Source organism: Dromiciops gliroides, chromosome 2, assembly GCF_019393635.1.
Source record: "Dromiciops gliroides isolate mDroGli1 chromosome 2, mDroGli1.pri, whole genome shotgun sequence".
Lineage (NCBI taxonomy): Eukaryota > Metazoa > Chordata > Mammalia > Microbiotheria > Microbiotheriidae > Dromiciops > Dromiciops gliroides.
Window position 1 is genome coordinate 386,593,311 of NC_057862.1, and position 27,828 is coordinate 386,621,138.

The window sequence follows — 27,828 nt, forward strand, 5'->3', positions numbered from 1 at the left end:
AGTGTTCAGAGAGACAGTATGGCATAATGGATAAAGAACTGGCCACAGAGTCAGGAAATCCTGTATTTAATCTTGTCTCTGACATATACTGACTCTATAACTCTGAGCAAGTCACTTAAGTCCTTAGTAGCCCAGACAACTCTAAAGGTTTAATTTTCAGGGCAAATGTTACACATTGGTAAGAGGGAGTTTTCTCATTGTGAATTCCTTATACTAGTTAAACCTCTTGTTTGGTACAAAACATAAATAAGATCCTTAAGTATAGTCTTGATAGTGGATCCACTAAATAAAAGGGTATGATCACTTTTTTTTAGGGAGGGAGGGAAGCAATCAGGGTTAAGTGATTTGCTCAGGGTCACATAGCTAGTAATTGTCTGAGGCCAGATTTGAACTCGGGTCCTCCTGACTCCAGGGCTCGAGCTCTGTCCACTGGACCACCTAACTGCCCCATGATCACTTTTTTTTTTTTAAGTGAGGCAATTGGGGTTAAGTGACTTGCCCAGGGTCACACAGCTAGTAAGTGTTAAGTGTCTGAGGCCAGATTTGAACTCAGTTCCTCCTGACTCCAGGGCCGGTGCTGTATCCACTGTGCCACCTAGCTGCCCCCATGTTCACTTTTAAAACTTGCTATATTGCCAGATTGCTTTTGTAAAAGGCTACATGAGTTTAAAATTCCACCAGCAATGTGCCTTTTCTTCCACACACAGTATCAACATTAAATTTTATCTTTTTAAATAATATTTGCCATTTTAATGGGAGGTGAAAATGTCTCTAATTGATTTTTTTTTTTTTGGTGGGGCAATGGGGATTAAGTGACTTGCCCAGGGTCACACAGCTAGTAAGCGTCAAGTGTCTGAGGCCAGATTTGAACTCAGGTACTCCTGAATCCAGGGCTGGTGCTTTATCCACTGCTCCACCTAGCTGCCCCCTCTAATTGATTTAATATGCATTTTTTAAATTAAAGGGTATGAAGTTTTTTACCAATGATTATAATTTATGTTTCCTCATTTATACCTTTTGTTTAGATCCCAAGGCAGTTTGGTTTGTCAAAGGGGTCTTCCTTCAACTCATGCCCTTCTAGAAGAAATTCTATGAGTCATATCTTTTAAGGCCCTAAGATATTTTTTTTCTAAGGTATTTTTGGATAGCCTTCCTTAACCCCAGAAGTTAATTGTAGGAGTCAACTATATTTTTTAAATTTCCACTTACTTCCATAAAGTTTTGAGTTATATTTTACAAAGACCTGAGAGCTCATGTTCATGCTTGATTCTGCCTGCCCTGTGTTGCATAAAGTGGGTCACAAACTAAATGAGTTGGTTGGGTTTAGAGATCTGAACCAACAGCCGTGTCTGAGTTGATAATGTTATAATAACTTTTAGATGGCAATTCAAATCATAACCATTACCTCTTTTCCCCTACCATCACTTGTCATCAACAGGCTTGACTGTTGTAATGAAGGTTGCCCTGATTCACTGGTAGGGCACAATGAAGAGGCCGCAGGCCACAATGGTGAAACTAAGACCTCCAAGTCTGGTAGCAGCCGGGGCAGTAGTGGCAGCAGAGGAGGTGGAGGAAGTAGTAGCAGCAGCAGTGAGCTTTCTACCCCCGAGAAACCCCCAAACCAGAGGGTAGGGCCATTCAGCAGTCGGTGGGAAACAACGTTAGAACCTTCCACCAGCATCCCTGTGACTGTTGGCTCACTTCCCAGTTCAAAGAGCTTCCTGGCCATAAAGGCTCGAGAGTTATTTCGTAATAAGAGTGAGAGCCAGTGCGATGAGGACGGCTTGACCAACAACAGCCTTTCTGAGACACTAAAGACTGAACTGTACAAAGATCCAAGCATGGAAGCAAAGGCCCCCCTGGGCCCAGACAACCCTCACCCATCTCCCAAAAACCAGGAAAGTGTTGGACAGCTTCGTATCATGGACTACAATGAAACTCAGCATGAACCCAGTTAAAGGATGATGGTCAATCAGTGTTAACTTTCATATTCTTGGCATAGAATGGGAGGCGTGAATGCAAGTGTAAAAGCTTTCATATTTCCAGGTGTGAGTAGCTAGCTCCTGCCATGGAAATAGGACTGAGCTCCTTTTGACAAAAGACTGAATGCAGAATGGTGTTTGGATCTGGCGGTGAAATGCCTCTGACCTTTCTCTTGACTTTAACCTAAACCTCTCTTTTCTTTCCTAGCAGTGTGTGCTAACCCAAGGGCCAGTTTGCATTCATAAGTATCTTTTCTTCCTCCTTTCCCCAAATGGTTGCATCCTATAAACCTGTGCAATATGAGGCCAAATTTAATCTTTGAATCTAACGCACACAACTTCCTGCTTTACTGAAGCTCAAGTAGCTTGCCCAGCTTTCAGTGCAGACCAGTTAATTGGTGGTGGTACAGGTAAGTCTGGTTTTGTTCCTTTCTAGGATGCAGTTTACAGAGCCAGTTGCCTTCAAGTGAAGGCTTCTAAATGCATATGGTTTTTTTCTCCCTGCTTTCTGGTTCTGAAGTTTAGCACCCGAAGCAGTGGATCAAGAAAAATGTGGTGTGTTATTCACCCTTATGTTCTTTGGAGGCTCTGATTATGCTTCCTAGAAAGCTCGGTGTGAACACTCTTCTGTCATTTCAAAGAACTGGAGCTGGAGCTGTGGGGTTTGGTGAAGCACCATCCCTCCTTCCCCTCTACCTCTTATTTATTTGGTGTTGGCTGAAAAGCTGGTACTCTTCTGACTACAGCCGGGGGAGGTGCAGGTGATGAAACTCAAACTCTGGGGAGGGAAAGAATGGAGACTGGAAATTTACCTAAGGAACCCTTGTGGAAGAGTTAATGGGTCCCCAGGCAAGTCTTGGGCTGGCTGAACCTTTTTCCTTCTGTTTTCTCTCCATTTCTTTTCATGATCCCTCCTTGTTCATCTCACTCTCTAATACTGCACCAGAAATGATCAGAAGTTCCAAAGAAATTTCCTCAATGTCATTTGTAATGTAGCTATGTGACCACCTTTTCTTAGGTCTGACATAATTGCCTCAGTATAGCTTAGGCCAACAAAGCTACAGCTTTTTTCCATACTAACTCTAACTATGTATGTTAGGTATTTGGTTTGTAGGGAGGGTGGAATTATTGAATCCCAAGTTTCAGTGGTGATGGGGGGTTTTGAGGGGAAATCTGAGAAGTTTCAACCAATACAAATCAACACAGGTCCCATTTGGGTAATCAGACAGGTGGACAAGGAATGACTGTGTACTTCAGACAACAGCCAGGGGAGAGTGGCAGAAAACCCAGCTCTGCCAAAACCTTGAAAATGTTAGAAACCCAAGAAATGCTTCAGTTGGAGTACTAGGTAGCATATGAAGACCAAAATTACAAGTGATGTTTTGAAGTCTAGAGAATGACCTATGGGCTACAGACAATTGTAAAAAGAACAGAGGTGTTGGGGAAGCCAGGAGAAGATGAATATTCTTAAATCCTTCTGGGCCAAGAAGTACAGGAAACTCCATGCTTTAAATAATAAAAATAAGTGGTAATAAGATTTAACTCTAGTAGCCCTTCCCATGTTGATACTGAGCAGGAAAATTACTAGACTAGAATTGGCAAAATTAAGCTTGCTAATAATATGGGGACTTCTGATATCCACACCTAATTTAGCAGAATATCTCATCAAGACAAGATGTGGAGGTAAGAGGTTTTTTTTGTTTTGTGTTTTTTAAATATGAGTTGGCTTAGTAACTTCAGAGTAGTAGGCTGAAACTTGTTTGGGATTTATTCCTGGGTGACCTAATGTTTCAGTCCCTATCACAACACATTTTGATCTTTCTAGTTGGAGAAGGAAAGCCCCAAGCTTTTAATAAGAAATTATTCATTTTTAGGAGAAGCAACAAAGCCAAAATACCATTTCTAACTGAAAAGTTATGGTAATCCTAGAAACCTTTTAAACATACCCTCTACAAAAGCCTAGGAAAAATGTGTTGAAAAATACTAGGTACTTGAACAAAAGCCCTGTATAGCTAACAAGTGAATTAAAGAAGACCTTTGAAAGGATTAAAAAGATTTGTATCTTTTTCATAGATATATATCTGGAGAGATTATACAAGTGATTATTTTTTAAAAGGAGGTAATCTGGTATAAGCATGGGACTGGGAGTCAGAATATAAATTCTGATTCCAGCTCTGCCCTTAACTAAACTATGATAGTGGCTAAGTAACTTCCTCTTTCTGATCTTCAGTTTATATAAAATGAAGGAGATTGGGTTAAATAACTTGCAAAGTCCCATTCAGGTCAACTATTCCATAATTATATACAAGTTTAAGTCTGCAGTGGATGAAGATCAGATATAAAATAGGCTTAAAAAAACACATTCGTTCTGCATATACTTTTCAAAGGACTTAAAAGCCAATAGTGCAGTTCTTTAATTATACAGCTAGAAAGTCAGTAAGAACACTGGATCACAGTCCAAAAAGTTCTTTAGGGGATGATGAGGATATAGGAGAATCTCTCCATTCCTGAATTCTCTTGAAAGTATATGGGTCAAGGGAGCAGCTAGGTGGCGCGGTGGATAGAGCACCGGCCCTGGATTCAGGAGGACCTGAGTTCAAATATGACCTCAGATGCTTGACACTTACTAGCTGTGTGACCCTGGGCAAGTCACTTAACCCTCATTGACCCGCAAAAAAAAAGAAAGTGTATGGATCAGAAATATTTGAACAAAGAGTGGTGAAAGCATGGGGTGTCCTAGACCAATATTAAATTAAGTATAAATCACAAATTGAGTGGAATCTTATGAATCAAAGCATTATCAGCGAATTAAATGGTAAAAATTAAGGAACTGTTAGGCCAAATGTGCAACCAGTTAGAAATGTTTACCAGATCAGAGAGCTACTAGATTACTAATGATTCCTGTTCCTTGGGGAGACAACTCTAGGCAGGTATATCTGGTGCCTGTCAAGCTGATAGAATCATTTATCAAGGATAGTAACAAGAACATAAGTATAATCCTGTGGACCTTTTGGGGCAGAGTTGGAAGGGAGGGAAATAAGTATATGCTAACAGTAGAAAGAAATCATGCTGAAATCTGCTTAAATTTGAAGGTGTAAATTTTAGGCTTTCCGCTTTGACAAAGGTCTTAGCAGAAAGTTGAACATTGTGTTACACTTGGGTTAGGAAGAATGTTTGCACATGGATAGAGATCTTGCTTAGAGACATGAACCAAAATGTAAGGGATAATGGTCATTTCTGTGGATGGGATAATAACAGGATTCCTAGAAGCAATAATTTAACGTTTTTACAAATGAAATATCAAAGTTTATGGGTGACACTCAGCTTTTCTGGGTAGTAAAATACCAAGTCTGTGGGGATATGCTTCAGGAAAATTTCATGAGGTCTAAGTGAGGAAACAAGATGACAGATGAACTTCAGTGTGAGCAAGTGTCAATAATGTACCTTAAAGGGTAAGCTGTTAACATCTAAGGAAGAGATCTGAGAATCATTACCTCTTTCTTGAGGACAATATTGCTATAGCTTTAAAAGTCAGAAAAGTGGAAGCAAAATTCATTAAGCAGGGAATTGAAAACAAAATGAAAAACATCCAAACCATGACTCATCTACACATGCAATATATGCAATTTGATTTGCTTAGGAAGGACAAAGCCAGAGACCAGTCCAGCAGGGAAACAAGCAAGATAGGTACTGATGGAAATTTCTGCGAGGACAGACAAAAATGAAAAATAAATTTTGTCAAAGGCTGAGTGGATATGATCAAAATTTATGAAATTATGGGAAGAATTACTGAAGATGGCCTTTCCCGCCAAATCTTGGAATACTAGAACCAGAGAGTACCCCCTTTGAAGCTTGAAAGAATTTTAGAAAAGCTTAAGTTCTTCTTGACAGTGACTGGCACACTTTGGGGGCATGATAATGAGGTGGTTTGGAGGTAAAAAGTACAGGTTCAAGAAAGATTTACATTAATTTATGAAAGGTAGACCCATAATAAGTTATTAAGATAAACTAGGGTGGAGCATGTCAAGCTTTTTGAAGTTGCTTCAGCAAGAATAGCCATGTTTTCTCACAATGGCCTTTGGTTGTTACTATCAAAATACTAGGCTGAGTGGATCATTGGTCTGACCAAGGATGGTGTGCTTCATATAGAGTTGATGGAGAAATGAATGAGTGTCTGGACAATTGAGCCTGTTGCATTCTTCACTCTTCATGGTACATGCTTTACAGTTGCCCCATAATGAGTGTTTGAAATTGTATCTTATCCAAAGCTGTGTGTATATGTGTGTGTGTGTGTTTTCTTAAGGAGTTTTCAGAGTAGTCCCACTTGCAAATTAATTGCATCTGTCTAAGCTTTTACCAGTAGGAACTTTGTCCAGCTGAATAAGGGATGGGTTTATATAAGGGAATTGGTCCCTGAGCTGCTGCTGTGTGCCCTTGTCTTATATTTGGCTCCAGAATCCATTGTCTAGCTGCACATGTGCTTAATGGAAACATAACAGTTCAGTTTTCTTAAAACAGTCTTTCAATCTCTATGTGCTAATCTGAGGGGAAAAATGAAATCTGGTTTGTTCACAAAGCTAAGTTGGCACCACTGTGAATAGGCAGTTCTGTCTACCTAACATGACTTTCCTACTCTTGAAATGAGTTAATGAAGGTAGTGTGTCTTTCTTTGTCCCTTCTTTCCCCATTGCTCAGTGGATAATAGATAAATGTAATTTTGCTTGAGTAAACAGACTGGCTTACCTACTGAGCTTGATCTCCATTCAGAGGATACCTTTGGAAATTTTAAACCTGTAGGCTGAATTCAGGTGCCATGTTTGGAGAGGAGGGAGGTGGTGTTCTTTATAGCAAGATCATATGGTGTTGACTCCAATTATGGGTTTACCCAGGAGCACCAGGTGTTTTACACTAGCAAGAATTGGGAATCACTTTCAGAAGACTTTGTTTTTCTATGGACCATGAAGATTATGGAGGAACAGATTTTTTTGCTAAGGACATAATCTAGTTTTGTAAACCTCAACCACGGAACTTCAGAATAATAGAGTGAACTTGCAGTTTAAAGGGATCCTTTGGCAAAGTGGCAACACTTCTTTTTTAACTGCTTTTAGTTCAAATCTAAAAATGTCATCTTTTGTCAAAAAGGTTCAATCCGTTCCCTGCCTCACGCTTGTAAGCATGTCAAAAACAATCCACAGTAAATGCCATAAATATGAACTGCAAGGGAAAATGGTACAATCTTAGTGAATGAGAATTGAAATCAAAAGGTTTTGCTGTCCATATTAGAATGTTCTAAAAATGTCAAGGCAGTTGCTTGTGTCTAACTGTGAACAAATAAAAATTTATTGTTTTGCACTATTTTCCTGTGTTAAACTGAGATGGGGGATATGTGTTAGCATTTGAGAATGTTTTAATTTTTAAATAATAAAAAATAGGGTTTTAGTTTTATTAACATACAAAATTCTTTTCAGCTTTAACAGATTTAACCAGTCTAGATACTTGAAAATCTGGCTAGGGACAGTACCTTACCAAGTCCAAGGTTTGGGATTTGCTTACTAATACCTAATGCCTAGCCCAGGATTTCACACATAGATATTTAATGCCTGTGCTTCTTTTAATTGAATCTGTATCAGAGAGACTGATCTGTACCTGGATCGTACCTCCTGGTTATGACCAAAGAGGGACCAGAGAAGAAAGGATAACTTTCTGTAAACACTATCAATAGTAAACAACTAGTTGAATATGGTCAGGAGTGTCATCCTTGTGTCCCAAGATTATGAACTTCTCAGAACTTTTCTGGAATACTTTTGGCAGATGAATCATACGCTTGAGTTGTCGGATTTTTGTTCAGTACTCAACCTTTCTCACAGGAATTTTTAGGTGAGACAAGGTGACTAATAAAACAATAGTGATGTAAAATAACCTAAAAATCTACTTTATTTCTGCGTCTACCTTTGTCCTTATTTTGTTTAGGGCTCACTGGGTAGAGTCAGCACACCAGTGATTAAAGAAAAATTTGCAACATTTGTGGCTTGTTATCTTAGGAAGAACTGGTCACTTTTAGTGGACTTCAAAGACTATGAAGGAATTGATTTATGTTAAGGTTTTGTAACATAAGTTAACTAAAGTTAACCAAACTTCTGACAACTCAAGTGTACAATAATTTAGTTCCATTAAGACTACTGAAAGTCTCAGCTTTGCAAGGAACTCTCCTGTCTTTGTGACCATTTTGGACTTCTTTTCCCCTAGGTATATGAGGAGTGAGTTACGTGCCACTATACTACACTAACAATGGCATCTCAAAATTGAAATGTTATGCAAGACATGTGACTATGACTCTTTGATCTCTGCAGATTCTGCATCTTAAAATGTCAGATATAGGTACCTAGCCCCTCCCCCCCAGTAGCCCTACTGTTTAAAATTAAGGCTGTATTTTTTTTTTAATCAAGGATCTCCCCCCCCCTCCTTTTTTTTGGTGAGGCAATTGGGGTTAAGTGACTTGCCCAGGGTCACACAGCTAGTAAGTCAGTCTGAGGCTGGATTTGAACTCAGGTCCTCCTGACTCCAGGGCCAGTGCTCTATCCACTGTACCACCTAGCTGCCCCTCCCCTGCCCTTTTTTAACCCTAGCTAACCTCAAGTTCAGATTCTTTCTTGTTTAACACCTGTGGCTAATAAGATTATATGCAAGTAATGACCTAGATTACACTGAAAAGGCATAGTTTAATCATTTCTGCTTGTCTGATGACAGCTTGATGTCCTTGGATGTTTTAGGCTAAATCGAGGGTACAGTAAGGGGAAAATCCCAATAAACCAAGCCACATAGATAGCTGGTGGAGCACTTTAATTCTTGAGTGTCTCCCCCGAGGAAGCAAGAGTACAGAAGCTAAGTCGCCCCCTGTAAAGGGAAAATCAACAGTCAGACATTACTACTGGCAGGCCTGGATGCTAATAACACACTTAAAAAATGCTGGGCCACAAATGATTCTGAAACAGTGTTAATCTGCTAATATGACACAGTGGTAGAAATAGGGGGTAGGTATTAGGAAGGGATCACATTCAGTTACTAGTGTTATTCCAAAGAGCTAAAAACACTTTAAAAAGTTAGCACAACAAATGTCATACATTCCTTTAAAATGAAAAACAAAACAACATACTCGTTTTACAGGCAGGTAACCAAAGTCAGAGAGAGATTGTGACTTGTAAAAGATACATGTTAGTTGTGTAGAAAACAGAACTCAGGTGATCTGACTCACCAGGTATGTCAGTGGAGTAGGTGGGCAAAACTACTCCCTCCTCTCCTACTTGTTCACTTATATGGGAAGGGAGGGAATTTAGGTCAAGCTAAAGCAGCTCACATAGTAGTTTTAGTGCAGTAACCCTGTTCCCCTTATTCTGAACATCATGCTTTCCTCCAATCTATTCATAGAATGAGCCTTCTCAACTGAAGCCCTGAGTGACTTGCCCAAGGTCACACAACTGATTAGTACAAAACTGGGACTAAACTTAAGCCCCCTGACTCCTGGTCCTAGGCTCCTTCCATTATACCACCTATTCTAATTATTCCTCACTTAAGTTGAGACCTTCTGTTGGCATTCAACTTGATTTGTAGACTGGAAAAAGTTACAGTTGGAGGGAAAAGGAAGAGGAAGTGGCTTGTAGTAGTGTCTGGGCCAGCTCATTTTCAAGTCAAGATATGGCAGAGACTGGGGGGGGGGGGGATGGGGGGGCAATAGAAATGGAAAGCTTAGTGGATACCAAATTAAATAAGAAACCACCCCCAACGTATTCATTTAAAAATGTCTGGCTTTAATTTTTAAAGGGTAGGTCCACCAGGTGGTCTCCAAGGAGGAATGAAAATTTTCCCTTGATTTTTCCCTCTAGACTTGTAATGTTTCTTAGGGTCCCTATTTCTTTCTTTCCTAGCCAGAGTCTTTATGGCAATGGAATGGCAGCTAAGTTTGCTTCCTGCACTCTTCTTTTCACCCTCCTGGTCACTCACGTGCTGAATTGCTTTGCGCGGTAATTTCTCAAAGTGGGCAATCCATTCTTTCATTAAGTCCAGTGTTATAGGTATAAGACTCACAACTCCTCCATAGTGATTCCTTGCCTCATCGCAGCTCAAGTGGTTGACCACATCATGTGGGTATCTGTAGGGTGGGGAAAAGGATCAGTAAGCAGGAGTCAATCATTTTTATCCAGTTCTAAGCTGTTGCTGCAAAGGGTTAGTTAAGCCCTAGTTAACATGATGTTGCCAATCAATAGTGTCTCTACACTAGGTAATTTATTCATGTTGCATAGCACCCTGCTATTGGAGAACAAAGGAAGGCTCCAAAGGTCCTACATTTAGATTTGAATGTGGGGTGACCTGAAAAAGCACTCCTGAAATAGCTGGGCACCTTAGGGAGGCAAAGAGTGGCCCCAGGGCAGGAATAGATAGAGCCCATCATTGGCTTTAGAGCAGAGAAAGCTACAATGAATTTTCTCATTCCACTGAATAGCTGAAGAAAAAGGTCCTGAGAAGTTTGACTTGTCCAGGGCCACACAGGTAGCAAGAAGCATGAAACTGGATCCAAGACTACCTTTCCATGTCTAGAAGAAACGCTTCATACCTACAACCTCATTCTCTCACTGGGCTAGGTTTGGGGGTAGTGGTAGGTGCTAGAAGGGCAAGAGGATCTTTGTCCTGTTAAATAAGGAATGGGTATATGTAAAGGAAGGCAGTGAGGTGGTACAGTAGATAGAGTGCCAGGCCTGGAGTTAGAAAGACATCTTCCTGAGTTCAAATCCAGCTTCAGACACTTGCCAGCTGTGTGACTCTGGGAAAGTTACTTAATCCAGTTTGCCTCAGTTCCGCATCTATAAAATGAGCTGGAGAAAGAAATGGCAAACCACTCTAGTATCTTTGTCGAGAAAGCCCCAAAGGGGGTTGCAAAAAGTTGGACACACCTGAAATGACTGAACAACAATGTATGTAAGGGAACTCTAGGCTGCTTCTGTGTACCCTTATCTATATTTGACCCCCCAATCCATTGTCTAGATACATATGTATTGGGTGAGGGAACAGAGACTAAGGGGTACTTGAAGAAATGAATAGCAGTGTACTGTGTTGCTAGGGGATATGTAGCAGGTACAGGCAGGACCTTTGAGAGCTGACAATCTATGGTAGGTTTTGAACTGAGAAGCAAGGGAATCCTTTCGGAGGGAGGGGAGGAGGAAGGGCATTCCAAGCATGGGGAATAGCCAGTGAAAAGTCAGAGAGAGTCAAGAGATGTGCAAGGAACATCAAGAAAGGCCAGTGCAACATGGAGGAGAGTGAAATGCAAGACTAGAAAGGCAGGAAGGAGCCATGGTGGTAAAATGCTATAAATGCCAAACAAAAGATGAAGCGGGAGATGACATGAGCAGACCTCTATTTTAGGAAAATCACTGGCAATTGAGTGAAAGATGGATTGGAGAACTGGTGGTGTTGGCTTTAACGAATTTTGAGATTCCAAGTTGTTTCTTTGGCCTGTGGGTTTCTAGAAAGTTATTTAGGCAAATTCCACTATGCAGTGCTATGGAAGAAATAGGAATGAGGCATGACAGTTCTGAGATTGCCCCCAAGTAATGATACTTAGTAAGTAGGCCTTTAGAGTTTGCAAAATGCTTGGCTCACAATAACTTGGAGGCAAATATTAAAGGTATTAGCTTTATTTTTTAGAGAAGGAAACTGGGACTCAATGAGTTTTTTGTTGTTGGGTTTTTTTGGTGGGGCAATGAGGGTTAAGTGACTTGCCCACGGTCACACAGCTAGTAAGTGTCAAGTGTCTGAGGCTGCATTTGAACTCAGGTCCTCCTGAATCCAGGGCCAGTGCTGTACCACCTAGCTTCCCTCAATGAGTTTTTTTTTTCTATTTTTTTTTTTTTTTTGCGGGGCAATGGGGGTTAAGTGACTTGCCCAGGGTCACACAGCTAGTAAGTGTCAAGTGTCCGAGGCCGGACCTGAACCCAGGCACTCCTGAATCCAGGGCCCACGCTCTATCCACTGCGCCACCTAGCCACCTCCCCCCTCAATGAGTTTTTTTTTTTTATTATTTATTTTTAAGTGAGGCAATTGGGGTTAAGTGACTTGCCCAAGGTCACACAGCCAGTAAGTGTCAAGTGTCCGAGGCTGGATTTGAACTCAGGCACTCCCGAATTCAGGGCCGGTGCTCCATCCACTTCGCCACCTAGCTGCCCCCCTCAATGAGTTTTAATGGACTATACAGCTAGTAAATATCTGAGAAAAGCCTTGAATCCAGGTTTCTTAAGTCCAGCTCTCAAAACAACATTAACATCATTTGATTGCTTAGAGTACATCCTGTCTCTTTCAACCCCAGAAAGGAAGAAGGAACTAAAGCTATCCCTGGCAGATTCTGCAGAAACTCCTCAAAGGTCCCAGAGGTGGGAATAAGGAAGGATCTTACCTTGCCCTCAGGCTGCTCAGGTCGTTGCTTTGGCTGACAAGGATTTTGCATTTCTCCAAGATATTGTTGGTGGCTGGGGTGCCAGGGTGCAGGGACTCAAATTGTTGGCAGAGCTTGCTCAGCTCAGTGCAGAGTTTCAGGAACATGTGAAGGATCCGATTATCAGTGCTGTTGTTGCAATAGTGGTCCATGTAGTTCTGCACCTGCAGGAGTATGTGGGTGTGACACAGGTCAGTGGTGTTCCCACTCGTTGACACCTTCCTCCCCACACATACCTAGAAAGAGCCTGACTGGTATTTTTTTTCCACCCTAAACTTCTTCAGTTTGGAAGGCTAAAACTTTGGAACCAACACTTTGTTTCAAACACTTTTGTTTGGTAGGCTCAAACTGGTTCCATTCCTTTTGTGGCATAGTGGAAAGAACTTTGCTTTTGGAGTCAGAGGACTTGTGTTTGAATCCTTGTAATTGAGTAATGAGTGACTTTAAGCAAATCACTTAATTTTTCTGGGTCTTAGTTTTCATATCTGTAAAATAAGAGGGTTGGGCAGAATTATCTCTAAGGTATGCTGCTTTTTTTTTTTTTTTTTTTTTTAAGAGTGAGGCAATTGGGGTTAAGTGACTTGCCCAGGGTCACACAGCTAGTAAGTATGTTAAATGTCTGAGGCCAGATTTGAACTCCGGTACTCCTGACTCCAAGGCTGGTGGCTCTATCCACTGCACCACCTAGCTGCCCCCTGTTGTTTTTTTTGTGAGGCAATGAGGGTTAAGTGACTTGCCCAGGGTCACACAGCTAGTAAGTGTCAAGTGTCTGAGGCTGAATTTGAACTCAGGTTCTCCTGAATCCAGGGCCGGTGCTCTATCCACTGTGCCATCTAGCTGCCCCTCTAAGGTGCTTTTACCTCTAAATCATGTGAGGTCATACCTCTGTTCTCATGTGTTAATCAATGAATGATTTGCTTTAGTTGAGAGGTTTTTCTTAAACCAGAGTTATAATAGCTATGATTTATATAATACTTGAAGGTTTGCAAAAGGCGTTAGAAATATCTCATTTAATTCTCATAAGAAGGATTGTTATTGCACCTCCCTAGGAGGGAGGTGCTATTATTATTTCCATTTTACAGATGAGAAAACTGAGGCTGATATTAAATAATTTGCCCACTCCCACATAGCTACTGTCTGAAACAGTATTTGAACTCAGTTCTTTCCAATTCCTAGTCCAGTGTTCTATCTGATGTGCACCTAGCTACCTCTAATATCCTAAGCAACTAATTATTCGGGGCCAGAAATAAAATACAGATTGTCACATTACTACCATGAGAGCCATGGGAATTTTTCCAGCAGGTTGGCCACACTTTGAGAACCACCAGTTAGGCCAACTCAGGGTGGGGTAGTGTTGAAGTTTAGCAGAGGACCAGGACTGATAGAATTGACACAGTATTATCCACATGAAGAAATACTCTGGACTTCATAAGTCTTTGCTAGAGGCAGGGACCCATTCACAAATTATCTGGATTTTCAAACTTTTGCAATACACGTCCAGTATTGCAATCTGCAATTCCACTGTTTTCCAAGTGTTTTAAAGTAAGACATAATTTTGATAATAATGGAATTTTCTCTGGGAAAATGGAACCAGGAACTTCAAATAATAGAGGTTTTTGCATTTTTAAGTTGGAATGGGGAGATTTCCTTTTTTCCTTCTTTCCGTAGAAATTTGAGAACACTTTCACTTTTCTGGTTACTAAACAGAAATATTGGATGACTGTCTTTTATTGGTCATGAAAATTTGCTTAAAGACCGTTAAGTTTTCAAGCGTTGGGTCAAACTCAGTAGCTCACTTGTAGCCAAAATGAAATTCAATTAAACTTTTATAAAAAAATCTACTTTGGTCAGAGAACTGTTTTAGGCATTGGGAAGTTAGAACAGAACTTGGTAGTTGTGTTTTGCCACCTACACCAATCACCATAAGTGCAGAAGAGAGGATGGAAAGATCTTAGGGTTGGACACAGGGTTGTCCTGGTAAATGTTTAACTGGCTAAACACTATACGCTTTGAAGTTTAATTTGCATTATTACCATTTTCTCCATCAATTTCTCAAGTCTAGACAAGCAACAAAACAATAAAGCATTTGCAATTTGAGGAGTAAATAAATGCTCACGTGAAAATTTAACAAAATCATCTAAGCCATCTCGGAACTGGTTCCAGCACAGCCCTGGTTGGAAGGGATCCCAGAGTCTGAGCAATCCATTCTCTGTTTACCAGACAGGTCTACTCTCACCATTTCAGAGTCACAAGAGTTTCTCTTACTCCAGCTCATCTCTACTGAGGATGGCAGCCCAACCCCACTTATTCTCAACAAATCCTCCCTTTAAAGTCTAGCCTTGGGGGGCAGCTAGTTGGCCGCAGTGGATTGAGCACGGGCCCTGGAGTCAGGAGTACCAGATTTCCAATCCGGCCTCAAACAATTAACACTTACTAGCTGTGTGACCCTGGGCAAGTCACTTAACCCCAATTGCCTCACTTAAAAAACAAAACAAACAAACAAAAAAAGTCTAGCCTCAGTGTTTCTTGTTGCAGTTGCCTTTTGTTCCTAAATGGAAATTTTCTCTTCAGATCCTTCCTTTTGATTTCTTCTATAGAAAACATCTACCTTCTGATTTTCCTTTTTGAGTGGAATGTAACCTTGGACTGTTAGCCCAATCTTAGTCTGCTCTATTGCATGAGTTGGGTCTGGGAGTAGTAATACTGCCACACCTATAGTTTATGCTGAGCTGGTAAAAGCTGAACAAGTTCAGAGGTGAGGTGGGGTGGGAGATACAAACTAGGCACCTTTGAACTGAACCTGCATTGTTACTATTTTCTTCATCGCTAGACAATTAACAAAACAGTAAAGCAAACCCTCATTTGTAGTGAGGTGTAAGTGCTTACACTGGACACTCTAGCCTCTTGGGGCAGGTTCCTGCACATCCCTGCCCATAGAAAGCAGGGGTCGTCAAGTTGAACACTGCTGGAAACAGAACCAAACATTACCTACCAAGAATACTCATAGCCATTTCCTGTCTGAAGTCTAGGCACTTGTGAAGGCTAAGTCAGTTGGGTATAAGTTTGAACACTGATTAGATATTAACAGAGGATCCTAGACAGAGTATGTAGAGCTAAGAAATAGAGTCGTCCTTACCTTTCGTTGCCAAGCCCAAAGATCTCTAGTGACCTACAGACCACTGGATCTAGAGCTGCAAAAGGCCTTAGAAACAATCTAGTTTTTTGTTTTTTTTTTTTGCAGGGCAATGGGGGTTAAGTGACTTGCTCAGGGTTACACAGCTAGTAAGTGTCAAGTGTCTGAGGCCAGATTTGAACTCCGGTACTCCTGAATCCAGGGCCGGTGCTTTATCCACTGCACCACCTAGCCGCCCCAACAATCTAGTTTTAACCTCTTTAGTCTACAAATGAAATGATAGGCCTAAAGCCCAGGAAAGGAAAATGATTTTCCCAAGGCAACATGGCAGAGAGGATTTAGACCCAGTTCCTTGGATTACAATTATGTTATTTTCACTACACCATAACTCCCTGAGGGTTTTGTGAGGGGTCTGTCTGCCCAAGAAGTGGGGAGAGAGCTAACAGAGGCTGTTCTCCTTATTTGAGATTGCAAAACAAAGCCCACCAGTCTCTTCTCCCTAATGGGAAACGGATCCTTCAGTGAGTCCCTTCCTTCCCGAAAGCTTAGACGGTTCAGCAAACAGGAGTAATGGGTGGAGTTCCAGCAAACATGCATTGGCCCAGGGTTCTAAGAGCTCACCACAAATACTCTTCTCCAATGACTTCAATGACTTCCTGCATAAGCCCCTCAGGGTTCCTCAGAGATGGCAGAAGACACTGCCCTGACTTTTAGAATCTGGTGGTGTGCTCTGTGATTTTCTTCCACCTCTTCATCCTCTCCCTCCCTCCCTCCCTCCCTCCCTCTCTCTCTCTCTCTCTCTCTCTCTCTCTCTCTCTCTCTCTCTCTCTCTCTCTCTCTCTCTCTCTCTCTCTTTCTCTCTGTCTCTGCTTCATTACCTCCCCCACCACCCCCATTGACATTTCCTAGGAGAGACCCCCATACCTGACCAATGCTCGAGATGGGTCTGATCTTGTCGTGAGCATTCTCCCGGCAGTGCTCCAAGGCGGCAATAAAAGTGAACTGCTGTTGTTGGAAAAGTTTGTAAGTCTGTTCGATGTTCCTGAGTAATTCTTTCACCTCATTCATTGTATTTGATGGTCATTTAAGAAGTCTTACAATTCTAAGGGACAGACAAGGAAGAGGGAGTGAGTCCTCTACTGGCTAGCACCCAGAATTCACAGGTGCTCAAAAACAGAAAATCACTGAATTCTAAACATCAGAGGCCCAAAGCATTACTTGAGTTTTCTGGAATTGAGGAAGTCTCTCAGGAACTACGGCAAGTAGAATCTAAATTGAACCTCTTAAAAATGCCTGCGCCAGGGGCAGCTAGGTGTTGCAGTAGATAGAGCACCAGCCCTGGAGTCAGGAGGACCTGAGTTCAAATCTGGCCTCAGACACTTAACTTACTAGCTGTGTGACCCTGGGCAAGTCACTTAACCCCAATTGCCTCACCAAAAAAAAAAAAAAAAGCCTGTGCCTACTTGGTAAACAGGTATTAAGCATCTACTCTAGGAGGTACTAGATTACATCCTAGGAGGGAAATAAAAAGATTAGCTAACTTGATCCCTGCCCTCGAGACATTTACTGTTGACACGGTAACTGTAAGGCTACATTGTCATGTATTATATATACACACATGTATCTAGGTTTCCTTTCTATATTTGTGAAGAAATGAATTATTTCATGTGAATATTTCATATGTGTTCTGCTCCCCTTTACCCCCTTCAGTATATTCAGTATGGCTCCCTATTGCCTCCAGGATCAAATAACAAAGCATTTGCTCCTACCCCTTACTTCTCTTCCCCCACTTCTCCATATTCTTCAATCCAATGACACTGTCCTCCTTGCTGCTCCTCAAATAAAACACTCCATCTCTTGACTTGTTGCATTTTCCCTGGCTGTTCCAGGTGTCTGGAATGCACTCCCTCACTATCTTTATCTCCTGACCTCCCTGGCTTCCTTCAAGTCCCCAGCTAGAATCCCACCTTCTATAAAAAGCCTTTCATGATCACCCTTAATACTAGTGCTTTCCCTCTGTTGATGATTTCCAATTAATCCTATATATTTTATGTTGGAACATTGTTGTTTTGCATGTTGTCTCCCCCTTTATACTGGGAGCTCCTTGAAAGAAGGGATTATTTTTTGTCTTTCTTTGTAGTTCTATTTCTTAGCACAGTGTCTGACATATAGTAGGCCCTTAATAAGTTTGTTGTTGACAGACTGACTGATTGACAGGGAGAAGGCCTTGTGAACCTGTGCTGCATAAGGAAGGAAGGAGGACAAATATTTTTATTTTATTTTTTATTTTTTTGGTGAGGCAATTGGGGTTAAGTGACTTGTCCAGGGTCACACAGCTAGTAAGTGTTAAGTGTCTGAGGCCAGATTTGAACTCAGGCCCTCCTGACTCCCAACAAATATTTTTATAGTATTCTAGCACAAAGTTTCTTAAAGTGTGGGTTTCAGCTCCATCTGGGGTTGCATAACTAAATGTGAGGGCCACAAAAAATTTGGCAACAGTAAAAAGTTATGGATACTTATTTTATATACCTATATACCCGGGGGTCAAATAAAATTTCTCAGGTGAAAAGGGGTCTAGAGTGGAAAAAAGTTTAAGAAGCCCTGTTCTAAAAAATATATTTTTTTAAAAGAAGCCCTGTTCTAGCATACAAAGGGACTTTGGAACATAAAATGTTAGAGTTAGAAGGACTCAGAACATAAAATATTTGACTGGAAGGTACCTTAGGAACAATCTAGTCCATTTTTTTTTTTTTTTGCAGGGCAATGGGGGTTAAGTGACTTGCCCAGGGTCCCGCAACTAGTAAGTGTCAAGTGTCTGAGGCTGAATTTGAACTCAGGTCCTCCTGAATCCAGGGCCAGTGCTTTATCCACTGCGCCACCTAGCTGCCCCCAATCTAGTCCATTTTATGTATAAGGAAACTGAGGTCCAGTGAGGGGAATACTATGGTTCAGCCACAGTCATATAGCTAGAATATAGCAGAGCTGAGATAAGAACCTAGGGCTTATGATACCAAATTCATTGTCTTTTTCTTTAGTCTTTGCTTTGTCAGTTGCCCACTTTCCTGGACAGCCATCTGACTCACAGCTTTTTATCAATCTTTTATTAATCTCCTGCGGATCCAGTTACCTGTTGTATTCCCCCCTCAATAGCTTTCCTAAACCTTATTCACCTTTCTCAGTTCCCAATTCCATCTTTTCCCCTGCCCCCCTACTCTTGGTAAATCTTCATTCTGTATTTTGGAAATATATAAATTATACAATTTGAAATTCATTAATTCCCTCTCTGTGTAACCTTGGGCAAATCTCTTCCTGTCTCTGGGCCTCAGTATCCATTTCTGAAAAAGGGGGTAGTTGGCCTAGAAGGCATCTAAGGTCATTCATAGCCTTACTATCACTTATACTTTCGATTCTTTCTGCCACCGGATCTTGCTTCTTACAATATTTCCCAATGTCTGTTGCAATTCTGTTGTCTCTTTTACCTCTACCTAAAAGCATTCACTCTGTCTCCCTTATCCTAAAACACAAAGTCAGAGCTTCCCCTGACTCTGCTTCCTTTCTCTTTTAGACTTTAAAGAGTACTCTCTAGATTTTCTCAGAATCTTGGGGACAGCCCAAGTATCTAACACAAAAGGTGGTAGAATCTCAGAAAAGTAAAGACAGGAAGGAAGGTCATTCTTCCCAAGTAAAGCCATCTCTAAGGAAAGCTGGCAGGGTGTAAGGGAAAAAAAAAAAAAAGAGGTCCTTTTAGCCTAGTCTAGTCTCCATGAGGGGAAGAAATGAGGGGAAAGCCAGGGCAGTCCAGAGCCAAGAGCAGTAAGCCAGTGTGGCTGTAACGAAGGAACAGAGAAACCAGGAGGGACTATTGATAATCATGTGCTATAGACCCTAGTGTGTCTATTGGAAAGATAATAGAGTAATCCATCCACCCCGAATTCCTTTAGCTGCCTGGGGGAGCAATACCAACTCTGTTAGCCACAGGAAATGTTATCTAGACACCACCTTCTTTGAAGTTTGAGGATTGGGGAAGAGAGCTAGGCTTCAGGGTGGGGTTGGAGGATAGGAGGGAAACTTCATTGTTCCGGATCAAGAAAGAACCTGTTTTAGGGGCGGCTAGGTGGCGCAGTGGATAAAGAACCGGCCTTGGATTCAGGAGTACCTGAGTTCAAATCCGGCCTCAGACACTTGACTTACTAGCTGTGTGACCCTGGGCAAGTCACTTAACCCCCATTGCCCAGCCAAAAAAAAAAAAAATTTAAAAAAAAAAAAAGAAAGAACCTGTTTTAACTAGTGATATTTTAACAGCAGGATAGATTTGTGTTGAGAGGAGTGGGGCTTGGGCTGGGGTTAGGGGTGGGGCAGGGAAGTAGCACCTTGAAAGGTTGATGAGAAGGGCAAATGGGAGTCTGATTTGGGGCTAGATGGGTATAAGAAGAAAGGAGAATGGATTAGCTATGGGTTTTGCCCCCTTCTCTAACCCTAAAACAAGAGAAAATAGTGAAGGAACAAGATAAGTCCTGTGACTAGGTGACTTCAACTGGCCAGTTCAGCTGTCAATCAATAGATATTTATTGAATACCTGCAATTCACACGGCCCTGCTGTATACAAAAGTGAAAGTAACAGACCCTATACTGGAGCATATCACAGAGCTCCTTTAAAAGAAAAACAAATAAGAAATAAAGGCAGGAAAAGTTCATGACAGGAGATGGAAGTAGGAAGTTAGGTGCCAAATGAAGGAAACAATTAAATGCTTTAGTCATTTGGTTTAGGAGGAAATTTTTAGGCTGGGAATATTGAGAAAAAAATAAGTTTTTCCCTGGGTGTTAATAAAATGTGATTAAGGGTGATATGGGACAGCTAGATGGCATGGGATAGAGCACTGGGTTTGGAATTATTATTTATTTATTATTTTCCTTTTTTGTAATTTTAACCAATCTGATAGGTGTCAGGTGGTACCTCAGAGTTGTTTTAATTTGCATCTCTCTAATCATTAGAGATTTAGAGCATTTTTTCATATGGGAATAGATAGCTTTGGTTTCTTCATCAGAAAACTGCCTGTTCATATCCTTTGACCATTTCTCAATTGGGGAATGACTTGGAGTCTTATAAATTTGATTTAGTTCCCTATATATTTTAGAAATGAGGCCTTTATCAGAAGTACTGGTCATAAAAATTGTTTCCCAGCTTTCTGCCTCCCTTCTAATTTTGGAAGCATTGCTTCTGTTTGTACAAAAATTTTTTAATTTAATGTAATCAAAATCATCCATTTTGCATTTTATAATATTTTCTATCTCTTGTTTGGTCATAAACTGTTTTCCTTTCCAAAAATCTGAAAGGTAGACTATTCCTTTCTCTCCTAATTTACCTATGGTATCACCTCTTATGTCTAAATCATGTATCCATTTTGAACTTATTTTAGTATAAGGTGTAAGATGTTGGTCTATGCCTAATTTCTGCCATACTATCTTCCAGTCTTCCCAGCAGTTTTTGTCAAATACTGAGTTCCTATCCCAGACGCTAGAGTCTTTGGGTTTATCAAACACTACATTACTAGTGTGGGTTTGGAATTAGTAAGCCTAAATTCAAATCTAACCTCAAACAACACTTACTAGCTGTGTGACCCTGGGCAAGTCACTTAACCCTGTTTCCCTCAGTTCCTCATCTGTAAAATGAGTTGGAGAATGAAATAGAAAACCACTGTAGTATCTTTGCTGAGAAAACCCCAAATGGGGACATAAAGAGTCAGACCCAATGAAACAACCACAATATGGGGCCATTCTCAGACAGGGGATGGCTTGAGCGAAAGAACCAGGTGTATGGAGGAAGTAGAAAGATCTCATCTGACAAACAGCTCTATGTAGTAGATTCACACCAGGCCTTGCAATCAGAAAAATCTGTGCCCAAGTTCTTCCTCTTTTATATATATTAGGTGTATGATGTGTGTGTGTTTGGACCTCTTAGTTCTACTCCCCATCTCAACTCTCTAAGATTGAGTTGCAGATCTGTATTAATGGCATTTCCACCACCGTGAATTCACTAATCTAGGCAAAAAACTCTGTGTGTGTGTGCATGCACATGTGCGCTAGCACATGCATGCGCACATGTAGGAGCAGTGAGGAAACATGCAACCTACATTTAATAACATTTCAGACTTTACTACTGGACATATTCTCATATTCTAGTTTGTATTCCATTCAGCTGCACCTATCTTGTCTTCCTAACTAGATTATAACCTACTTGAGAACAGGTATCCTGCCTTGTTTATTTTTGTTTACCTTCTCAAGACTGTGACAATATACTAAGCACTTAATGTGTGTTGAATGAAGGTAGCCTTTCCAGGAAGATAACCTCACTCTGTAAATGTATCCACAGGTAAAAGTGGATCCCAGAAGTAGTGGTAAGGTTGAGACATTACCTAAATCTACCTCCAGGATTAGATAGGCTGAATGCAAAAGTGGGAAGAGGGAAAGGCATGTTGGTCCTCTGGTTGACTGCAGACAGAGGGCATGGATTGTACATAGATAGGGTTTCTTCTATACCTACATAGAGGATTCATCTCTTTCCCTATCGGTCCATTCTAGTGAAACTTCTAACCCCCAACACCCAATCCCATAAATGGCAGCTACAGCTGAATTGACTTATATTGTACTCCTGAATGCCCAGCTCCAAAAAAGAGGGGTCAGTTTTGGCTACCAAATAAAGAGCTTAGGTCCCAACAGTGTTCTCCTTTGGATGCCAGATTCTCTTGGGATGCAAAAGCCACCTTGTCTAGTGGTTCCAGAAGCCCTGGAGAGGGAAGCTGCCTCTGCTCTTGATCCTAGTGACTTGTGACATGCACACAGAATCCATGTCAAGAGAGCAGCTGTAATAAGCTATCCAAAGTGATGTCTCCTTGTACAAGAGTCACTTGCAACCAAATTAGTATGGATGAAAGTCACAAAGCGCAGGATGTGTGGGGAGAAGTGAGTGAGGAAAAAATGATTACCCAATAGGTTTTAGGCTTTAATTGATTTGTATTTTTCCAGGCTGCAAAAGAAGATTAAATAAAGGTAGGAAAAGTGCCTACGGCCTAAAATAAACGAGGAGAAAGGCAAGCCATTTCAGAAATGTCCAGGGAGAGAAGTGAACCTCTCCAGTGCAAATTGCAGGCTTTCTTTTGTTCTTTGTTCAAGGAAGGATGGTAGTGGTGGCAAGGGTATCTTCTCCCCTCTTCCCCCCTTTCTTCTCTTCATTTGGGTTTGATGAACCCACAAAGTTAGGTACACTTTAAGAAAACAGCTTACTAGAGAAAGAATCATGGTATTTTAGGTCTGCAAAGAGCCTTAGAAACAAACTGCATATAAAGAAACTGACAACCCAAGAAGTCAAGAGTCTTTCTTAAGTCATGCCAGAACCAGGAGCAGAACCCACCCCTCTCAAACTCACAGCTAGTCAGAGCTAGAAGGGAGTTTAGAGGGTATCTGATTCAAACTTTGGGGGAGACCCAAAGAGGGGAAGTGCTTTATTTGCCCAAGGGTACATGGGGAGTTGGCAGAAGGCCCTCTCTTTTGTAAATCTTGTCTGAATGCTGAGAGACTCAAGACTGGAGGTGGTAAGTTTTGGTAAAATTTCCAAGAACCATAGTCTAAACCCACCCCCCAAACAAACAAACAAACAAAACCCTCCTTACAGTTATACCAAATACTACTGCTCTTAATGAACATTGTTTGCTTCACAACTGGATATAAGAATTCATCTGCTACTCAGAAAGTTAACTCCCTGGTTACTCAGTTGTTAGCAAAACAAGGAAATGCTGGGTCCTGTGAAGTGGTTAGACAATACTCAATATAGATCACATATTCTTAAAACAAATCCCTGGAATAATTTTTGTTTAAAAGAAAACGTAATAGATAAACACATAGTCACACAATCCAGAAATGAAATGAGTTTCTCGGTTTTTCACTTCATGGGTTAACACTGGCTTCATGATTTAGTTTGTAGTAGAAGGTTTTTCTGGGATACTGGAAACCCCAAACCTGAGTTACAGGACTTAAGTTCAAGGCTGGAGTTGAGTTCAATTCTCCAGGTTTTTTTGTTGTGTTTTTTTTTTTCAAATGTGTTCACTCTGCCTTGCACATAGTAGGCCCTCAGTGAAACATCTCTGCTGACTAAGGCTCCTCAGATACAATTTGATTGACAAGATTTCAACCCCTCAGGGTAGTTAGTGTATACACACAGTATATAGGTTTCTAACAAACAGAGCAGAAAGAGAGACAGGAAGGATGTGAGTTTTTTAGAACTGGGGACATAAATGACACTGCCAGCAACACTGAAAATTTCAAACTAAATAAATGGAGTAGGAGGAGGGGTGTGCAGTTTGTGTGTGCCAGGAATTCCTCTCCTTCCTTCCCTGAAGGGAAAAATAAGAGGCAAGGGAATTTTAGAACAAAATAGAGGCTATATTACATGTAGAAAACATATTTTCATAGAGAAAAACTGATACACATGGAATTTCATTATATACCACTTTTCATTTAGAAAATTGGAAGGGTGATAGGAACAGAACTCTACTAGCATCAAACTTATCCCACAGAACATTGATTCCAGAGTTTCCCAGAATAACAATATGGGAAATTCGGTTCTGTAAAATGATAAGGAAAGAACTGCCCTAATTACTAGAAAAAGAATGCTTTGGGGGAAACAGCTTTGGAGTTGGCATAGGATAACCCTAGACCCTATGGAGACCTGAGGGAGCAGGCTCAGCATTCACAATGCCAATCGAAAAATCCACAAAATCCATAAAATCCATGAGTGGAGCCCAGTTTTGCAGGAAGAAAGCATTAACAGTCACCTAAAAACTTCCAAGATTTTGACCCCTGCCCAGGATAATGAGTCAGATGGCCATCGCAAAAAGACTGGTTGGAGAGATTCTAATTCTCCCCATGTTTAAAGGGCCACCACACGCAATTTTTTTTGCCCAATTCACCAGAACAGAGCCACTTCTTGACTGTGGTGACTTCACTCTCATCTCCTTAACAGATCGGGAAATCACAGGACCCTAACATTTGGAGGGAAAGGTCCTTAGAGACCCCATTATCTAATCCAACCCCCTCGTTCTATAGATTGGGAAACTGAGACCCAGGAAGGGGAAATGATTTGCTCAAGGTCGGGACTCAGAGACCATTGGTCTGAAGCCCTCATGGAAACCATATATCCTGGCTTCTAGTTACAAGTTATTTTTTCTCTGCTTCCAGTTGAAGCGGTTTGGTGGCCAGCTGGGGATATATCTGCATACTCATCCCCTCCTCTCATTAATCCTATACACCCTGCCAACCCTGCCCTGTGGCAATAATAAGGTAGAAGAAGCAGGAAAACTGCTACTGGGGACTAACTAGCCCTTGCCCCCCTCAAATGCAAGCCCACCCCATGTCATTTGCATTAACCTTTCATGTCCCGAAATTGCGGCCGCCTGCCAGGAGTCAGTTGAGCTGCTGCGACCCCACCGGTGCTTGTGGGCCCCGGGCACTGCCCGGGGTGGGAGGGGGGAAGAGGGAAAGAGGGAGGGGGAAAGACTGAGGCAGGAAGAGGGCGGGGCTAGAGGGCTATTGTTACTGTGGGTACCATGGCAATTGGGTCACGAGGTAATCCCCTCCCCAGTAAGCAACCCTACCCCAAGATCCTGGTTCTGAATTTGGGTGTAGGGAAAGGAGATGGTGGGGTGTGTGTGCGCGCGTGCGCGCATGTGTGCACAGCAGATTCCGTAGAGCAGGTGGAAGGGCGACAGAAGCGTAGTTTTTTCTGAGGTGGTTTTATATAGCTTGAGTAGAATGAGCAATGGGACTAGAAATTAAGAGGCATGGTTTCCGTTTTTCACATCTACCGTGAATTCCCTGTGTGAACCTAAGCAAGTCACTGAATCTTTCAGCACCTCAGTTTAAACAAGAAAATTAGACTAAAATGATCTCAAAGTTTCCTTCCAGTTCTGACCCCCCATGAAATGTATGAAACTTCTCCGCCTGTAATCTTCCCAAAAGGAGAATCATCCTGAGCTCTGGGCTGAAACTAATCCAAAATGCGGAATTGAAACACTTAATTCTTTTTTTAATCATAAAAGTATTTTATTATTTTCCAGTTACACGTAAAGATAGTTTTCAACATTTGTTTTCATAAGATTTCTAGTTCCAAATCTCCCTCCCTTCCTTCCCCTCTCCCTCCCCAAGACGGAGGGCAATCCGATATAGGTTATATATGTACAATCACATTAAACATATTTCTGCATTAGTCATGTTGTGAAAGAAGAATCAGAACAAAAGGGAAAGACCTTAAAAAACTAAAAAACAAAAACAAAAATAGAATCCAGATCCCACAGTTCTTTTTTCTGGATGTGGAGAACATTTTCCATCATGAGTCTTTTGAAATTGTCTTAGATTATTGTATTGCTGAGAAGAGCTAAATCTATCATAGTTGATCATCATATGCAATTGTACGATGTTCTGGTTCTGCTCACTTCACTCGGCATCAGTCCACTTAAGTCTTTCAAGTAAACACTTAATTATTATTATTTTTTTTTGGTGAGGCAATTGGGGTTAAGTGACTTGCCCAGGGTCACACAGCTAGTAAGTGTTAAGTGTCTGAGGTCGCATTTGAACTCAGGTCCTCCTGAATCCAGGGCCGGTGCTTTATCCACTGCGCCATCTAGCTGCCCGTAAACGCTTAATTCTAAAATGTTAAGAGCTGAATGGATCTTGGAGATCGTCTTGGAGGGGAAATAACTTGTTCAAGGTCACTCTGGGAGGATGTCATCTACCTCAACCTCTTACAGATGGAGAAACCAAGGCCCAGAGAGAGAGAGAAAGGAATTCAGCCGAGTTCCCACAGCGTTAGAGTTGCAAGAACAGAATTCTATATAGTCTCCCCGTGTCCAAATGCGAGTGTGCTTTCCTTGCATTGTACAGGGGCCAGCGCCGGCAGAGTTAGGGATACCTAATCTAGATCTTGGTTCCTAAAAGGAAGGGGTCAACCACCCAGATAACCGCTCTTGCCCCGCGTAATTGAAAGAGGAGTCTAGGTTGGTTGGCAGGGTCTGGGGCTCGAATGCCCGTGTACACCCGCAGCTATCCCAAGGTGCAGCCCAGACGGGGGGAAGTGGGGGTGGGGGAGGGGGGCGGCGTGGAAGCCGAGGGTGGGGGTGGGGCGGTGGCCGCGGGTTGATGACGCACTGGGTGACGTATTCGCGTCCCTAGCGACGAGCAGGTTGCTAAGGCAAGAGCCTTCTACTACTGTCGGCGACATGGACGCCACCACAGCACCCCACCACATCCCAGTGGAAATGCCCAAATATGGGGAGCAGCATCATATCTTCGAGATGATGCAGGTGCCACGGGACGCGCCTTCAAGACTCCCTCTTCCTTTCCTGTCTCGACTCGGGTTTGGGCAACATCGCGACTTTCGGGGCCGCCCACATCTTGTGTATCTTGACAGGGGTAGAGAGGCTGGAGCGACTGGGTGGGAGCAGCACCTCTCATTTATTAGCCTCTATTGCAGTATTAACAATTGGTGGGGATCGCGATTTCTTTTAGGGTGAGATTTTTGCAGCTGAGTGCTCTTTTGGAAGACAGTCCTCGGATTGTTTTCAACCCTTGTTCGCCTCTTCAGATCTCCAGGACAGAGAAAAAAGAAGGGCTTCTCCTACTCTGACTTTAGCTTGGGTCATACAGGTGGAGGGGCAGGAAAAGGCCCAGGGCTCAGAAGAATGGGTCCCACTGAGAGGGCTTTTCCCACCAGAAACGTTCAGAACCAAATTTAGGGGCGTGAAGGACTCAAATGAATCAGGACCCCCACGCCCCTATCTGCAGTAATTCTAAGTTTGCAGTAATTAGAATTTATTGCTCTTGACGACAGTTAAAATAAGAGTTTGGCTTTGGAAAAGTTTATCTGCAAACATATACTTGCAAAAACAGCCAACACCTTTGGGAAACACTGAGGCTGGGAAGAGACAAAGGGCAAAATGAACTTTTATAAATAAATGAACAAATTTAGTCTATTAGAAAAAGAGGAAATGTTGTATCAGGGAGTTTAGCATACTAGTTATGGGGTGAAAAATGATTATGGAAGCACTAGAATCATTGAATGTCAAGCAGGAAGCGACCTTAGAGGCCATTTATTTCAACTCCCTCTTTTTATAGAGGAGGAAACTGAGGCCCAGAAAGAAGTGATCTGTCCAAAGCTGGACATTACCTTGGAGCCAGAGTAA

The 27,828-nt window shown here is 41.7% G+C and overlaps 3 protein-coding genes across 8 annotated transcripts in view; 2 read left to right on the plus strand and 1 right to left on the minus strand.

The window, feature by feature from the left end:
* The window catches only part of TSC1 (TSC complex subunit 1), a 43,003-nt gene extending 35,669 nt beyond the window's left edge, over nt 1-7,334 (plus strand). For all 5 annotated transcript variants that reach the window (XM_043982588.1, XM_043982587.1, XM_043982590.1 and 2 more), the window contains one exon: nt 1,439-7,334. In XM_043982588.1, the coding sequence (XP_043838523.1) occupies nt 1,439-1,958 (520 nt within the window). In that variant the 3' untranslated portion in view covers nt 1,959-7,334. The remainder of the gene's footprint in view (nt 1-1,438) is intronic.
* Nucleotides 7,335-8,563: 1,229 nt separating this feature from the next.
* SPACA9 (sperm acrosome associated 9) lies at nt 8,564-25,157 on the minus strand. 2 transcript variants are annotated; one of them, XM_043986719.1, is made up of 5 exons: nt 25,019-25,157; nt 16,523-16,700; nt 12,427-12,629; nt 9,981-10,128; nt 8,564-8,876 (listed from the first exon to the last, which is right to left on the minus strand). In XM_043986719.1, the coding sequence occupies exons 2-5, from the start codon at nt 16,664-16,666 to the stop codon at nt 8,865-8,867; spliced, it is 507 nt and encodes a 168-aa protein (XP_043842654.1). In that variant the 5' UTR covers nt 16,667-16,700; nt 25,019-25,157; the 3' UTR covers nt 8,564-8,864. The 2 variants fall into 2 exon arrangements, with proteins under 2 accessions (XP_043842654.1, XP_043842653.1); XM_043986718.1 differs by lacking the exon at nt 8,564-8,876 and having other exon boundaries at nt 9,735-10,128.
* A 1,680-nt stretch (nt 25,158-26,837) lies between these two features.
* AK8 (adenylate kinase 8) overlaps nt 26,838-27,828 on the plus strand; it is a 170,865-nt gene continuing 169,874 nt past the window's right edge. The window contains exon 1 of the mRNA XM_043987061.1: nt 26,838-26,949. Within this exon, the coding sequence (XP_043842996.1) occupies nt 26,866-26,949 (84 nt within the window). The 5' untranslated portion in view covers nt 26,838-26,865. The remainder of the gene's footprint in view (nt 26,950-27,828) is intronic.

Bases quoted from the DNA above. Each gene is read 5' to 3' on its own strand.
- SPACA9 (XM_043986718.1), bottom strand. From the start codon at position 16,666: ATGAATGAGGTGAAAGAATTACTCAGGAACATCGAACAGACTTACAAA. The intron at 12,630-16,522 runs GTATGGGGGTCT...ATACTCCTGCAG, and splicing joins CCATCTCGAGCATTGGTCAG to GTGCAGAACTACATGGACCA. The intron at 10,129-12,426 runs GTAAGATCCTTC...CCCACCCTACAG, and splicing joins CTGAGCAGCCTGAGGGCAAG to ATACCCACATGATGTGGTCA.